This window comes from Raphanus sativus, chromosome 5, assembly GCF_000801105.2.
Source record: "Raphanus sativus cultivar WK10039 chromosome 5, ASM80110v3, whole genome shotgun sequence".
Lineage (NCBI taxonomy): Eukaryota > Viridiplantae > Streptophyta > Magnoliopsida > Brassicales > Brassicaceae > Raphanus > Raphanus sativus.
In genome coordinates, this window is record NC_079515.1 from 9,872,046 (window position 1) to 9,886,415 (window position 14,370).

The 14,370-nt window shown below is 36.3% G+C and overlaps 3 protein-coding genes and 1 non-coding gene across 4 annotated transcripts; 3 read left to right on the forward strand and 1 right to left on the reverse strand.

Moving 5' to 3' along the window:
- Positions 1 to 1,846: 1,846 nt before the first annotated feature.
- LOC130512774 (uncharacterized) lies at positions 1,847 to 8,053 on the reverse strand. The gene is made up of 3 exons (XM_057011083.1): positions 7,876 to 8,053; positions 2,630 to 5,247; positions 1,847 to 2,392 (listed from the first exon to the last, which is right to left on the reverse strand). The coding sequence occupies exon 2, from the start codon at positions 4,468 to 4,470 to the stop codon at positions 2,902 to 2,904; it is 1,569 nt and encodes a 522-aa protein (XP_056867063.1). The 5' UTR covers positions 4,471 to 5,247; positions 7,876 to 8,053; the 3' UTR covers positions 1,847 to 2,392; positions 2,630 to 2,901.
- Positions 4,558 to 4,664, forward strand: LOC130495314 (small nucleolar RNA R71). Its single transcript, XR_008934586.1, has one exon. It is a non-coding gene; the product is annotated as a small nucleolar RNA R71 (small nucleolar RNA).
- On the forward strand, positions 6,672 to 7,550 carry LOC108832079 (uncharacterized). The gene has a single exon (XM_018605563.1). The coding sequence runs from the start codon at positions 6,672 to 6,674 to the stop codon at positions 7,548 to 7,550; it is 879 nt and encodes a 292-aa protein (XP_018461065.1).
- Positions 8,054 to 10,328: 2,275 nt separating the features above from the next.
- Positions 10,329 to 11,526, forward strand: LOC108832080 (putative cysteine-rich repeat secretory protein 17). Its single transcript, XM_018605564.2, has 2 exons — positions 10,329 to 10,774; positions 10,929 to 11,526. Exons 1-2 carry the CDS (start codon positions 10,451 to 10,453, stop codon positions 11,382 to 11,384), a joined length of 780 nt encoding a protein of 259 aa, XP_018461066.1. The 5' UTR covers positions 10,329 to 10,450; the 3' UTR covers positions 11,385 to 11,526.
- The last annotated feature ends 2,844 nt before the right edge of the window (positions 11,527 to 14,370 follow it).

Below are 14,370 nucleotides of genomic sequence, written 5' to 3' on the forward strand. Positions count from 1 at the left end.
GCACACCAATTAACCTAATGTGCACCTACCACAATCGAAATGGTATGTCGATGTAGCACTTTAGGATCGAATCCACAGAGACCAACTCTTACACTTTATTTCTATTGGATCAATATTAAGCTAAACAATATGGGGGTTTTGATTGAGTAACGTGCAAAGAAAGTAAAATAATATAAATGAGAATTCAATTTAAAGAGAAGCCAGCCTAGGGTTACTTCATCGGGTGTCTAATACTTGTGAGCTAAACAATTATTCAAGTGCTAATAAGAACAGTCTAGAACTCGGATCACTCAAGTAGAACAGTCCACTGTCGTGGTACTGCTCCCTATGCTGATCGATCTCACCGTCTAACTGTCGTTGAGGTGAGAAGCGACAACAAGCAATAGAGATCAAGTCCGATAGGTTCACAGAACACCCTAATATCTACTTTCGCTGATTAGGGATGCAATGCTCATTCAAAACAGATCTAGCAACCTAAGCACTTTTGATGATCAGATTAAACCTATGATCTAACATTAAGCGGCCAGTTTAATGCAAGCAATAAGAACAGTTATGAATGAAGACAATCAGTGATTCACTTATCTATGTTTAGCTCACGAAATCAACACCCTAGAACCCTAGACAAGCTAGCCGACTACTCAGCCATGAACACAAGAAAAGACAAGCATCATACTGAATAATACTGCATAAAATAACAGAAACAAGAGATAGGGTTCAGGGGTTCTTCTCTATGGAGAGAGATAGCCTTCTCCCTTTACAAGCAAATCTCAATAATCTCAAAGTCTCCAATGGTTTCTTGTGTCTAGAATAGCGTAGAATATGTAGAAAAATAGAAAAAGAAGTTATATCAAAAGCCACAGGCGGCCAGAGAGAAAAAGAGGATAATTAGGGCAAATCCCGAGATGTTGTATTTTCCTTATTCGTCGGGAACAACCGCGGGATCACTCCGTCTGCTTGTTCCGCTTGATCGGGAACAGTCATCAGACTGTTCTGCGTGAAAATCACCAAACTGCACTGTTTTCTGCTTCTTTTGTTCCAGCAGGTCCATCTCCCATCCAGTGCAACTCCAGACCTGTAATGACTCGAAAAGGACTAGAAAGACTCGATAAAGACTTGAAAACCAATTAGAAAACATATATACAATGATGTATAAAACACCATATATCAATTCCCCCAGACTTAGATCCTTGTTTGTCCTCGAACAAGACCAAGTATCAAGAACAGGGAGAAAGGTTTGAAAGTGTGGGAACTCTCCTATTCTCAGCAACCATACCTTAACCACGAATCTCTGAACCATACAAGCAGTAAACTAGGACAACACACCCTTACCAGAACCCCACTGACTGCTGTTCGAAAATCGGCTCCATACTCTACATCTCAAACCTGAAAAAGCAACACTATCGAGACAGAACTCCCTACATTCATTTAAGAGCAGCGTGAGCTTCTCATCACAGGCACTATTCAGGGTAGACGGGCTAGGTGTGGAACAGGCTAATTTTATGGTGGAGCTAAAGAGTGTTTAGGGGCTACCAACTTTTCGTAGTGGATGCAGGATATCGCGCAAAATAGTCGTGAGAGGACGGCTCCATTGATGTCCACAGCCCCTTACTCGTTTTGCTATCTCAGGAGCGATTGTTCTTTTCGTTCGGGAACAATCATCAGACTGCTCCGCTCATCTGTCTGCTCCTCATCCCTTCATATTGATACCTACTCTTCTGCTCGACCTTCCCAATGGCTCATGTATCCTGAATTCTTCTCCTTCTCCATCACCATATGCTAAATAAAATGAAAGATAGATTTTTTTTTTTTTTTTTTTTTTTTTTTTTACAAGTACAAAAAGAGATGGTGAGGTGACGAAGAAGGAGGTAACATGTGATGTCAAGGATGCCACTGGTGGTTTTGATTCAAATCATTCTGGTTCTCCACCCATGTTCTTGAACAGCTCATTGGTTATGGAGTGGTTGCTCCCTTAATCTGCTTGTTCTCCTTCTGGCTGAATCTGCGCAGCAGTAACGAGTAAGAGGCTGCGTCGATCCTTTCCTCTCCGACCTTTTTGCACATATCTGCACATATAACACTGAAAAACAAATGCATGAAGGTGGAATAAAGGCTAAGGTTCAGGGTGGGAACTAGCTAAAGATGAGCTAGCCACTCAGGAACAACAAGATGGATAGAAAGAATAAGAAGTCCTGAGTGTAGTTCTCGTTTCCCTGATCTAGTGCCCATAACAAGAAGAATTTCAGTCCAGATTAGGTTCAAGTTATTTGGAGTTAAGTCTACCCAGTGTAACCTGATCGGCTGAGAACTTCTGGAGAATCAAGTGAGATATGTCAGGGTGTTCCGGGTCCACATGTGTGTCTTTCGCCACTGCTAAGGTCACTGAATAAGACAACTAAAGCACGAGGTGGTTAGTGATCAACACAGAATAAGGTCCTAATTCCCACAAAACTTTGACTGACTCGATCCTAAAAACTGACTCATGCTGACTCAAAAGATAAACAAAAGAAAGAAATGAGTTAGTAAACGACGAAGACCCTCCCCCGACTTACTTCACAACGTCTCGGTGTGAAAATAAATCAGAGAGAAGGTGAAAACAAGAATTTACAATTTTTTTGGTCGAGATACTTACCTGGAGCGGGTGCTCCGAAAAATTCTGGGTGTTCTGTCGCCAGATTTTCACCTGGACGGTTGTTCTTGGCTCCTGCAGAACAGGGAGCTCCGTTTCTGCAACCCAGAATTTTTCGAAGTATCTCGAATTTTTCTGCTTTTTGACCTGAAACTCAATAAACTAAAACGAAAATAAGCAAACAAAAACAAAACCAAGTTATATTTACACTTACCAGTGGGTTGCCTCCCACCAAGCGCTTGGTTAAAGTCACTAGCTTGACTTGGTGACAGGGATCAGTCGGGTTGAGCATGAGGGCTTGTTCCAAAACAAGCTCCACAATCTGACATGTTCAGCTTCAAAACTCTGCTCAACAACCCTTTCACAGCAGCTTCTCCTTTCTCTTTCAGCTCATCAGTGAGAATAACTCTGACTTTAGAGAAAGGTTTAGAGGTACCCTTGCACTTTACCTCATACTCAATGGATTTCTCATCACACCAGTGAGGTGTCAAAGTCATAGTAGGATCTCCTTTGACCCTTTTCTTATGAACTTTCTCTTTCACCTTAGCATTCCCACTGAGTGTATGGGTATCAGTGTGAGGATCTCCATCCTGGACTTCCTTGATCTCACTGTTTTTCTCAAGCTCCTTCCTTGGAACAACCTTCAGCTTTTCTCCACTGAACACTGAGATGCAAGAGGCGTGTAGTTTCTGAAATCTGGTGGGAACAGCCTGATAGAAGACATTCTTGTTGATGTGGGAGAAGGAGACTCTCTCATTAGGCATATCAACGATTGCTCCCACTGTAGCCATAAATGTCCTTCCTAAGATCAAAGGCATCTCATGATCCTTGTTCATCTCAACAACCTGAAATTCAGTATGGAGAACACAGTCCCCAACTTGGACAGGAAGGTTGCGAATGGTGCCATAAGGAACTGCTCTGGAAGAGTTTGCAAAAGTCAGAGTCACCTGAGAAGGCTCAACATCAGCAATGCCCAACTTGTCTACAATCGCCTTTGAGACAAGATTCACACAAGATCCAGAGTCACAAAGAGCTTCCTCAAATTCTTCTCCAGCAATGGAACATGGAAAAGCAAATTTTCCAGGGTCATCAACCTTAGGCAACACCTTCAGGTGTCTAGGTGGAATCGGATAGGGAACCTTAGGAACATAGACTCGCACTGGTGGAATATCAGTAGATCCGTCGGGGGCGGGAGCAGTCGCGGGAGCAGTCTCTCTAGAGCTAGCAGACTGCTCTGTTCTCTGTTCTGCGCCCAGAACAGTCTCAGCGAATAGTTGTTCCGCTTGTTTTTCCTCAGATTTCTCACGTCTCTGCTCGGTTGCATTACAGTGCTCAACCCTAGGATTCATCACACTTTTTCCACGAATGATCTCTTGCTGTTTTTTAACAGTTTCAGCAGTTTGAGCAAGCTGAACATCAATCTTCTTTATGTGGTTGCTCACAGTATCATATTTTGAATTCAGCTCGGTGAACATGCTGTCCATCCTGGTGTTGATGTCTATGGTAACCTGATTCAGTGCCTTGACCTGAAGTTGCTGGTTCTGGAGCATCTGCTGCATCATAATGTTCAGATTTTTCATATCATCTGGCGGACTGTTCCCTGCAGTTGGAGCACTCGCGGCTGGAACAGCTTGTTGATTGCTCTGCGGGATGGTGTTCTGATACCCAGATCCTTGTGCCTGGTTGTTCTGCAGTAGCTGATCGACCTTAGCTGTTAGCTCATCAATTTTCTGGGTGTGTACACTGTTCCCTTTCTTGGAGCGGTTGCTCTCCTGATTCTCATTGGCTGAGCTAGCTGCCATGTTCTCAATCAGCTTGAGCGCTCCATCAGTGGTCTGAGTCATGAAGTCTCCATTGCTCGAAGAGTTTAGAGCACCTTGGTATTTCCAGTCCACCCCATCATAGAAAATGCCAGGAGGTAATCATCATCAAATCCATGGTGAGGGCATTCTCTCTGGTAGTCATTGAAGCGCTCCCATGCGTCACAAAAAGGCTCATCATGGAGCTGTCTGAATGAAGTTGTCTTGTTCCTCAATGCAGCTGTTCTCGCCTTAGAGTAGAAATGGTTGAGGAACGCTGATCGGACTTGTTCCCATGAAGTGAGAGAGTCGGTAGGGAGGGAGTTCAACCACCGTGCAGCTTTTCCATCAAGAGAGAATGGGAATAGCATGCACTTGATGTAGTCTGGTGGCACACCATTCGCACGAGTAAAACTGCAGACTTTTTCGAAATTCTCAATATGCTCCATTGGAATTTCTGCAGAGAGACCAGAGAACACTTTTCTCTGCACCAGATCAATCAGAGCAGGCTTGATCTCGAAGTCCTGCCTGGTGCAGAGTGGAGGAACAATGGCAGAGCGCGTAGTAGGAATGTTCCGCGGAAGGTTTCTCTCCCCGATTGGAACAGTCTGCGCTGCTTGTTCGTGCCGCGCGAGAGCAGCCTGTTGAGCATATTGTTCTGCAACTGATTGCTGAGCTTGGATGGTCTGCTGCATCTGAAGCATCTGCTGTTGCATCAGTTGCATTGCTGCAGCGAGATCATCCTGATGACCGTGATCACCCATGGTGGTGTCAGTAGGCCTTGGCTGTTGTATGTTCTGATTTTCTAAACCTTGCGATCTCCTGCAACAAAGAGAAAAGAGCAAGTTAGAGGTCTTAGACTAAATAAATAACCGAAAAATAAAGGTAAAAAGATGGTCCCCGGCAACGGCGCCAAATTGATATTCGTGTTCACGCACACCAATTAACCTAATGTGCACACTACCACAATCGAATGGTATGTCGATGTAGCACTTTAGGATCGAATCCACAGTGACCAACTATTACACTTTATTTTTATGGGATCAATATCAAGCTAAAACAATATGGGGGTTTTGATTGAGGGTAATGTGCAAAGAAAGTAAAATAATATAAATGAGAATTCAATTTAAAGAGAAGCCAGCCTAGGGTTACTTCATCGGGTGCTAATACTTGTGAGCTAAACAATTATTCAAGTGCTAATAAGAACAGTCTAGAACTCGGATCACTCAAGTAGAACAGTCCACTGTCGTGGTACTGCTCCCTATGCTGATCGATCTCACCGTCTAACTGTCGTTGAGGTGAGAAGCGACAACAAGCAATAGAGATCAAGTCCGATAGGTTCACACAACACCCTAATATCTACTTTCGCTGATTAGGGATGCAATGCTCATTCAAAACAGATCTAGCAACCTAAGCACTTTTGATGATCAGATTAAACCTATGATCTAACATTAAGCGGCCAGTTTAATGCAAGCAATAAGAACAATTATGAATGAAGACAATCAATGGATTCACTTATCTATGTTTGGCTCACGAAATCAACACCCTAGAACCCTAGACAAGCTAGCCGACTACTCAGCCATGACACAAGAAAAGACAAGCATCAATACTGAATAATACTGCATAAAATAACAGAAACAAGAGATAGGGTTCAGGGGTTCTTCTCTATGGAGAGAGATAGCCTTCTCCCTTTACAAAGTAGCAAATCTCAATAATCTCAAAGTCTCCAATGGTTTCTTGTGTCTAGAATAGTGTAGAATAGTGTAGAAAAATAGAAAAAGAAGTTATATCAAAAGCCACAGGCGGCCAGAGAGAAAAAGAGGATAATTAGGGCAAATCCCGAGATGTTGTATTTTCCTTATTCGTCGGGAACAACCGCGGGATCACTCCGTCTGCTTGTTCCGCTTGATCGGGAACAGTCATCAGACTGTTCTGCGTGAAAATCACCAAACTGCACTGTTTTCTGCTTCTTTTGTTCCAGCAGGTCCATCTCCCATCCAGTGCAACTCCAGACCTGTAATGACTCGAAAAGGACTAGAAAGACTCGATAAAGACTTGAAAACCAATTAGAAAACATATATACAATGATGTATAAAACACCATATATCAATGGTCTCAAAATTATATGGAGAATGCTTGCAGGAGATTCATTATGGGGTAAGTGGGTTCGAGTTTATTTGTTGAAAAAGAGAAGCTTCTGGGAGATTAGAATTCACACTCAGATTGGTTCTTGGATTTGGAGGAAAATGCTTAAGCTGAGAGAAGTGGCTAAGCGATTTTACAAAAAGGAGGTTGGGAATGGGAGGCATATTTCTTTTTGGTATGATAACTGGTCAGATATGGGTGTGATGCATGATCTTTTGGGAGATAGAGGCCTAATAGATATGGGGATCAGGAAAGAAGCAACTCTAGCGGAAGCGGCTTGGAGTTTTAGACGAAGAAGAAGGCATCGTACGGAGGTTTTGAATGAGGTTGAGGAAAATTTAAATTCAGTAAGAGAGAAGCTGAGTGAAGGAAGTGATGATATGTGTTTGTGGAGAGGGATGTCAAGCTTTAAGTCAAGTTTCTCTACCAAGGAGACTTGGTTAAACTTGAGAACCAACACTATGCAGTTAAAGTGGCCGCGGGGAGTTTGGTACTCAATGGCGACCCCAAGGTTTGCTTTCATTGTATGGTTAGCTATGCAAAATAGACTCTCAACTATGGACAGGGTTGCAAGATGGAGTCAGGGAGTTGATGTCAAATGTGTGCTCTGTAATAATGATGTTGAGTCCCGTGATCACTTGTTTTTCAGATGCACATACTCTGCACAGCTTTGGTACTCCCTAGTTGGTGGTATTCTTGGTAGTGCATACACGGAGAATTGGGCGACAATTGTGAAGGAAGTTTCGGAAGGAAGCCTAAACAGGATACCATTGTTCTGTTTGAGGTATACGTTTCATGTCGCTACTTACTATATTTGGAGGGAGAGAAACAGTGTGAAACATGGAGAGAAGTTGATGCATATAAATATGCTAAAGAAGTTTGCAGACAAGTGTATGAGGAACAAGCTTAGTCTGGTCAGATTGAAGGGGAAGAAAGGCATGGAGGATGTTCTTTGTTATTGGTTCCAATCTAGAGTGTAGTTGAGTTTATCTTTTGTAATCTTGTTATTACAGTTTAATTCCTAAACTGGTCTGCACTCTGTTGTAAAAAGGCTTTTTTGAATAAATTTAAAATTCATTCAAAAAAAAAAAAAAAAAAGAGATCACACTCGTTAATCAGTCAAAAAATCATAGATTGAACAAACCCAGAAGAAACATATCGAATTCGAGTCTCACCATGGATAGGGATTAGAAAGAGAGAGGGAGGGGGACATGTAATACGCTGTTACAGTAAAAAGTAATGCCGAAATTCTCGAAGATGATAGCTTTCTCGAGATTGGACCCAGTAAACTAGCTTTTGTATTACCTTTATTTCTGATCCTGTCTCATCCGATCCTCTCTATCTCTCTGCGTCTGAGTACTGTATTGGTGGATTCGATAATAATTCTTCTGAGTCTCTCTTTCCGATCCTCTCTATCTCTCTGCGTCTGAGTACTGTATTGGTGGATTCGATAATAATTCTTCTGAGTCTCTCTTTCAGAGAGTAAGGGGATCGATCCCCTAGACTATATTTGAGAAGTGATTTTGCCACATGTCCTCTCTACAATCAGTTTCACAAAAATAATATGACATGGCTACTATAATTGATGACATGACTTCTGAAAAATATGACATGGATTATTTCATTTAATTTTGATTTATATGACATAGTCTAGAGGATAATATGACATGGCTACTACAATTGATGACATGACTTCTGAAAAATATGACATGGATTATTTCATTTAGTTTTGATTTATATTTTTGATAAACTTTTTATGATATGGTAATAACTCATACCTTACATTTAATATTGATATTTATATTTGGTAAACTTCTTTAAATATGGTAATATCACATACATCATCTATAAAATAAATATATTCATATATAACATTAAAATTTCGAAATTTTATTTTATTTTATTTTCTATAATTATACAATTTGTATTACTAAATCTTTAAAAAATTGCTACAATTTTTTTGAAAAATTTGATTTCTAATCGTAAAATCATTAGATACCTATATATGTACATATTTTATAATATTGTTAGTTCAATTTTTTTTAATTATACAATATATTTTTTAAATAAAAGAATCATTTTATCTTAATTTAATATTTAAATAAATAAAATCTATATTTAAATATCGGTAAAAAATAATAAAATCTATAATCTTTAATAAACCGTATTTTAAATATAAATTAAATTTTGAAAACAATTTTACTGCAGGAAAACACCTAGTATATTTATAAAAATCAATATTATCGAAAGGGGATCATTCTCATATTATACCCTTCATGAAATACTTATTTTTTCCAAAAATCGCCTTAATTTTATAAATGATTATTAAAATTCATTAATGGCATTTGATTTTTTTGATTTTGGGTCTCCAGATATATATATATTTAAATGGATCAATAAATAATTGACTTACACATACTTATAAATATGCTATTTAATATAAATATTTTAAGTTTAAATATTAGACATGTGTATTCTAAAACTAAATTAATTAGAAAACATAATGACATCATAATATTATTTTCTTAAATCTATGTATCATAAAATAAAAATTTCAATCTAAACATAAAAAATAAAAAATAAAATTATAATATGTTACTAATAAAAATAAACCAATACTGTCATATTAATAAGTTTTTTATATTATCATTTTTATTTGGATGACATAATAAAATATCATCAAAGTTTAAAGATCACAAGTTTATGTAATATTAAAAATATATGATTAATTTAATAAAGAAATTTAAAATACTATCAGATATTTTATGTTTACCGGATCATTGGTATCTATCTGATCACAGGTTAATTAAGAGTTTTCAATTTTTACCGAGTTCTATCGGATTTCTAATTAACAATTTTTTTATTAAATCTGAATCGAATTATATACAAGGTATGAGTTTACCGATTTAGCGGATCTGGGTCATTTATGAAAATACTTCTTGAAATTCAAACATTATTTTTAAAAAACTTTTAAATTATATGTTCTCTAATAAAAACTTATAAATTCATACAAACCACTCTTGACCAAATATTTGTTATATTTCTTTTTATTTTGAAGAGAAAAAAAGATAATAAAGACATAAAAACTCAGTTGTTATGATCTAAAACAAAAATACTGATAATTTTTAAATCATTTTAGGTCAATAAGTGAAATCAAATCCGTGCTTTTTAAGAGCGGATCAAAATCTAGTATGTTATTATTTATTGCATATCTAAATGTCAGTTTATGTGCAGACTTAGAAGTAAAAGTATAGTCGGATGATTTTTAGAATCATAACAGTATCTTTCATCCGTATCCTTAATTAAAATTTATTCTACGGTTATGTAGTGCAGTTTCTCTAGACAGTTACGAATGATCAATATTTTGATAGTAGAGAAATATACCTGTGTGTTGGAATCTTATCTTATGTTACCTTTTTTTTTTGTCTGTTACCTAAGAAACAAGAATCTGGTAGTAATAAATTAAGAAATGAATTCCTTCATTTCAGGTTGGCAATACGAATTGTGTGAACTAAGTCACACATCTGAACTTTTACGCTTTTGTCGGCCCTCTTGTCGCCGCAAATAAGTCTCAACCTGCAATGTTCTCTCCTCTCCTTACATAACTTCGTATTGGGTAACCAAAACAATAAACAATATATATAAAAGGTATATGTGTGTTCAGTCCAAATCCCTCTGATTCTCGTGTACATAAACATCAGTCCCAACTAAATCATCTAGAAAAAACCCTCTTTGAGAAAAATCATCCAAAACAATAAACAATATATATAAAAGGTATATGTGTGTTCAGTCCAAATCCCTCTGATTCTCGTGTACATAAACATCAGTCCCAACTAAATCATCTAGAAAAAACCCTCTTTGAGAAAAATCATCCAAAACAATGTACTCTTCATTGTCTGTGTCAAAACGCCTCCTTTTGATCCATGTCTTGGCCATACAACTTCTCCTTATAAGCAGTGAATTGTATTTAAACACGACCAATGCGTATCTCAACTACAAATGCTTGGATAGTCAAGGAAAATACAAGCGGGGAAGTAGGTACGAGGAAATTTTAATATCTAACACCAAAAGGTTCTATGTGGACAGTAGCCTTAGAAGAGCTTTCACCCTTTTCGGCTCTGATAAATTTTCCGCTATCCTCCAGTGCCGTGGAGATTCCTACGGGACCAAATGCCACGATTGCTTTGCCACTGCCCTCGCTGCGGTACTGTCACATCAATATTGTTGATTAGCTGTATAAATCGGCGCACAGCTTTTGACATTTTAGTATAAGACAAAAAGTTACTTATTATATGCTAATTAGTCTCGTATAATCTCGTTGTTGATTGTGGTGTGGATATCTAAAATGTATATTACAGCTTATTAGGAAATGTCCATGGTATAAGGGGAGGATAATATGGTATGACCAATGTCTTCTCACGTTTTCGTCCAATCATTCTACTGGAATGATCGATTACGACAATATCTTTTGTATGTCCAACGCGAAGAAGTTGGGAGATAAGCTCGGGTTTGCAAGTGTATGGAATACTCTCTTGGACAATCTTACGACTTTAGCTATCAGTCGAGTTAATTACACTGAGCCAACAGCATTGTACTCTGTGGGGGAGACACGGTTCAAGGGTGATACAATTTATGGAATGGTGCAGTGTACCAAAGACATAGGACCAGAAGCTTGTGAAGAGTGTTTGGTTTTTAATAGGTTGCATTTTCAAGATTGCCTGAATGATAAACGAGGAGCGAGATTTGTCGGTGGAAGCTGTACTTTTAGGTTTGAGTTTTATCCTTTTATTACCAAGCCGGTTCAAAATATTTAAAGACCTAAATATATATATTTTTTGTTTGATTTTTTCAATCATAAGCTTATGTAACATCAAGTGCTACTTTTTGAAAGAATAAAACAACAGGATAATGATAGGATAAGATAATTCTCTCCTATCTAATTGATTTATGCTTCAACAAATGTATTTTCTCCCATTTCTCTTATAGAGAGCATTCTATTTCTTATGATTTTTTCAAATGTCTTTTAAAAAAAATTCTCATAGCTTTTTTTAATCTATACTATTAAAAATGATGTACATTTTTGACATGCCTTGATTTCTTTTATTATTTACAAGTGTGTCATTATCATTTAATTATAATATTTTTATTTTAATATTTTCAATTGATATACCTATAATTTAGGAAACTATAGATGCTATACAAACTGACTTTGTGGAAAAAATTGATTAATAAAGTATTACAATCTACATTACCTAAATAAGTGATAAAATATGATTTTGTTGCTACTACGACATCCTGCCAAAAATAACTTAATGCATACAATACCATATGTCCAAAAATAATGGTTATATTAGATCACTATAAACATTATTCTTATCATTTTTAATCATATAAAAAACCAACCCTCGTTAATATAGCATTTCAAAAATTATAATGGACTCCATAAATTTCTTATTACCAATGTATATTATGAAGAGAAATTTCCATAAAATTATCCCAACTAAATTTCATTATTAAATACCCAAATTTTTTGTTATCCGGTTTAACAACTAAAGAATTATTTTGCTCAATTTAATACACCTACTTTTAAAACTTGTTTATTTTAATACTCATCTATGATAATTTTAATCAAAAATATTAACCAATGTTGGTCTTTTACATGTTAAAAGCGATAAAAACATTGTTAATAGTGATTTAGTATAATCAATAATTTGGATATACGATATTAAATGTATTAAGTTGATTACAAAAATAATAATTGTATTACCATAGATGCTATATACAACATGATTTTGTTGAGCGATCCTCCGGTCTTAGCCATTAATTAAGCAAGCTGGAAAATAATGGTAGGAGAATGAACAAATTATATGTTCATGTATCTTTAAGATTAAGTCGTCTTGGAAAGTTAAAATTCCGACAAAATCCAGTCAAATGCAAAACTAATCTATGACGATTTTATTTCAGTCGTCTAGGTTCTTTAGAGATTTTTTTCTAACCAAACAAAAGCGGACGACTTAAATTTCAGTTATCTCAGAAAACAGATTTTAAAGTCAATTGCAAAAATAAGCTATGTTTTGACCAGACGACTTCCAGTTAAGTCGTCTACATCCAGACAACTTACCTGTAAATCGTCTGGACGAACAGATCTGAAACAAATCTCGATTTCATAGTTTTAACCACTGAAATAACTTGTTTAGTACACATATGTCTTCTCCAAGCACCCATAATCTCAAACAAAAGTGATCCACCAAGAATCGTAAGAATCGTAAGCTTCAATGGGTCTTTGAACCATTAAAAATTTTAGAATCAAAAATTTGAGTTTTTTGGATGAATATGGAGAGAAATTGAAAAAGATGTTGTTTTAGTTCATAAGAATCGAGAAAGAAAAAGTGTAAATCGATTTTAGGTGCATTAAGAGCTTCAAATTGGTTGTTCATGGTGGTTGGTGTATTGAAGGTAATGGTAATCTTGTAAATATTTGAAGATGTTAGAGGCTGAGAGAATAAAAATGTTATTTTCAAAAAAAAAGTGATGGCATTTTCGTGAATAATATGAACTTGTGGGGTGGATAAGGCAAAAAAAATTCAATTAAATAGAAAGATTATTTTTGTGTTTGACTTTGAGTTGTGAGTCAAATTTGCAAAAAGCCCTACAATGTTACCTAAAAAGAGCAAGAAGCTGATAATAATAAAATTAATAAGGGGTTTTCACAAAATTGACTCAAAACTTAAAGTCAAACACAAAACTAACCAATGTTTTTTTAAAAAAATTTCATTTTGTTCTATTCATCTCACAAGTTCATATTATTCACGAAAATGTCATTAAATTTTATTTTTTATATTTTTTTTCAAAAATGGCATTTTTACTCTCTCAACCTCATTATCTTCAAGTATTTACAAGATTGTCATTGACTTCAATACCCCAACCACCATGAACAACCAATCTGAAAATTTAATGCACTTCAAATCGATTTACACTATTTCTTTCTCAATTCTTATGAACTAAAAACAACATCTCTTTCACTTTGTCTCCATATTCATCCAAAAAAACTCAAACTTTTGATTCTAAAATTTTATGGTTGATAGAGCCATTGAAGCTTACGAATCTTGGTGGGTTACTTTTGTTTGAGGTTCTGTGTGGTTGGAGAAGACTTCTGTGTGCTAAGGAAGTCATCTCACTGATTTAAGGTATGAAATTGAAAATCTTTTCAGATTTTTTCGCCTAGAAGAGCATAGTCCATGATTTTATTCCGAGATTCTGGTCAAACCTTGCTTATCTTGGGCGACTTTCGTGTAAGTCGTCTAAATGGACGACTTCCAAATAAGTCGTCTGGAGAAAAATAAATATTTTAGTTTTATTTCTCAATTGCAAATTAACCTGAGGCGACTTACAAATAAGTCGTCTCGGGTACTCTCGTGGTTTTTCTTTAACAAACAAAAGTGGACAACTTACGAGTAAGTCGTCTCTAAGAACACATTTAAAAGTCAATTGCAAAAATGACCTGACGGATGACTTACTTAGATGTCGTATGCGTCAATATTTAGTAAACTTTCATTTTTCTCCAAAACTATAAAGATGTTTTAACATTTTCTTATTAATTCATGTATATTTTAATCAATATTGGAGCTACTGAATGAAATTTATAACATAATTGGTGATATTTATGAGATTACCAACATTCATGTTTTCAAAGTTTCTAGCTGATCCGAGAAGACTTCTGTGAAAGTCTTCTACGCTAGTTTTTAAGTCTTCTACACTAGTTTTAAGTCTTCTATGCTAGTTTTTGAATAACTTGTATTT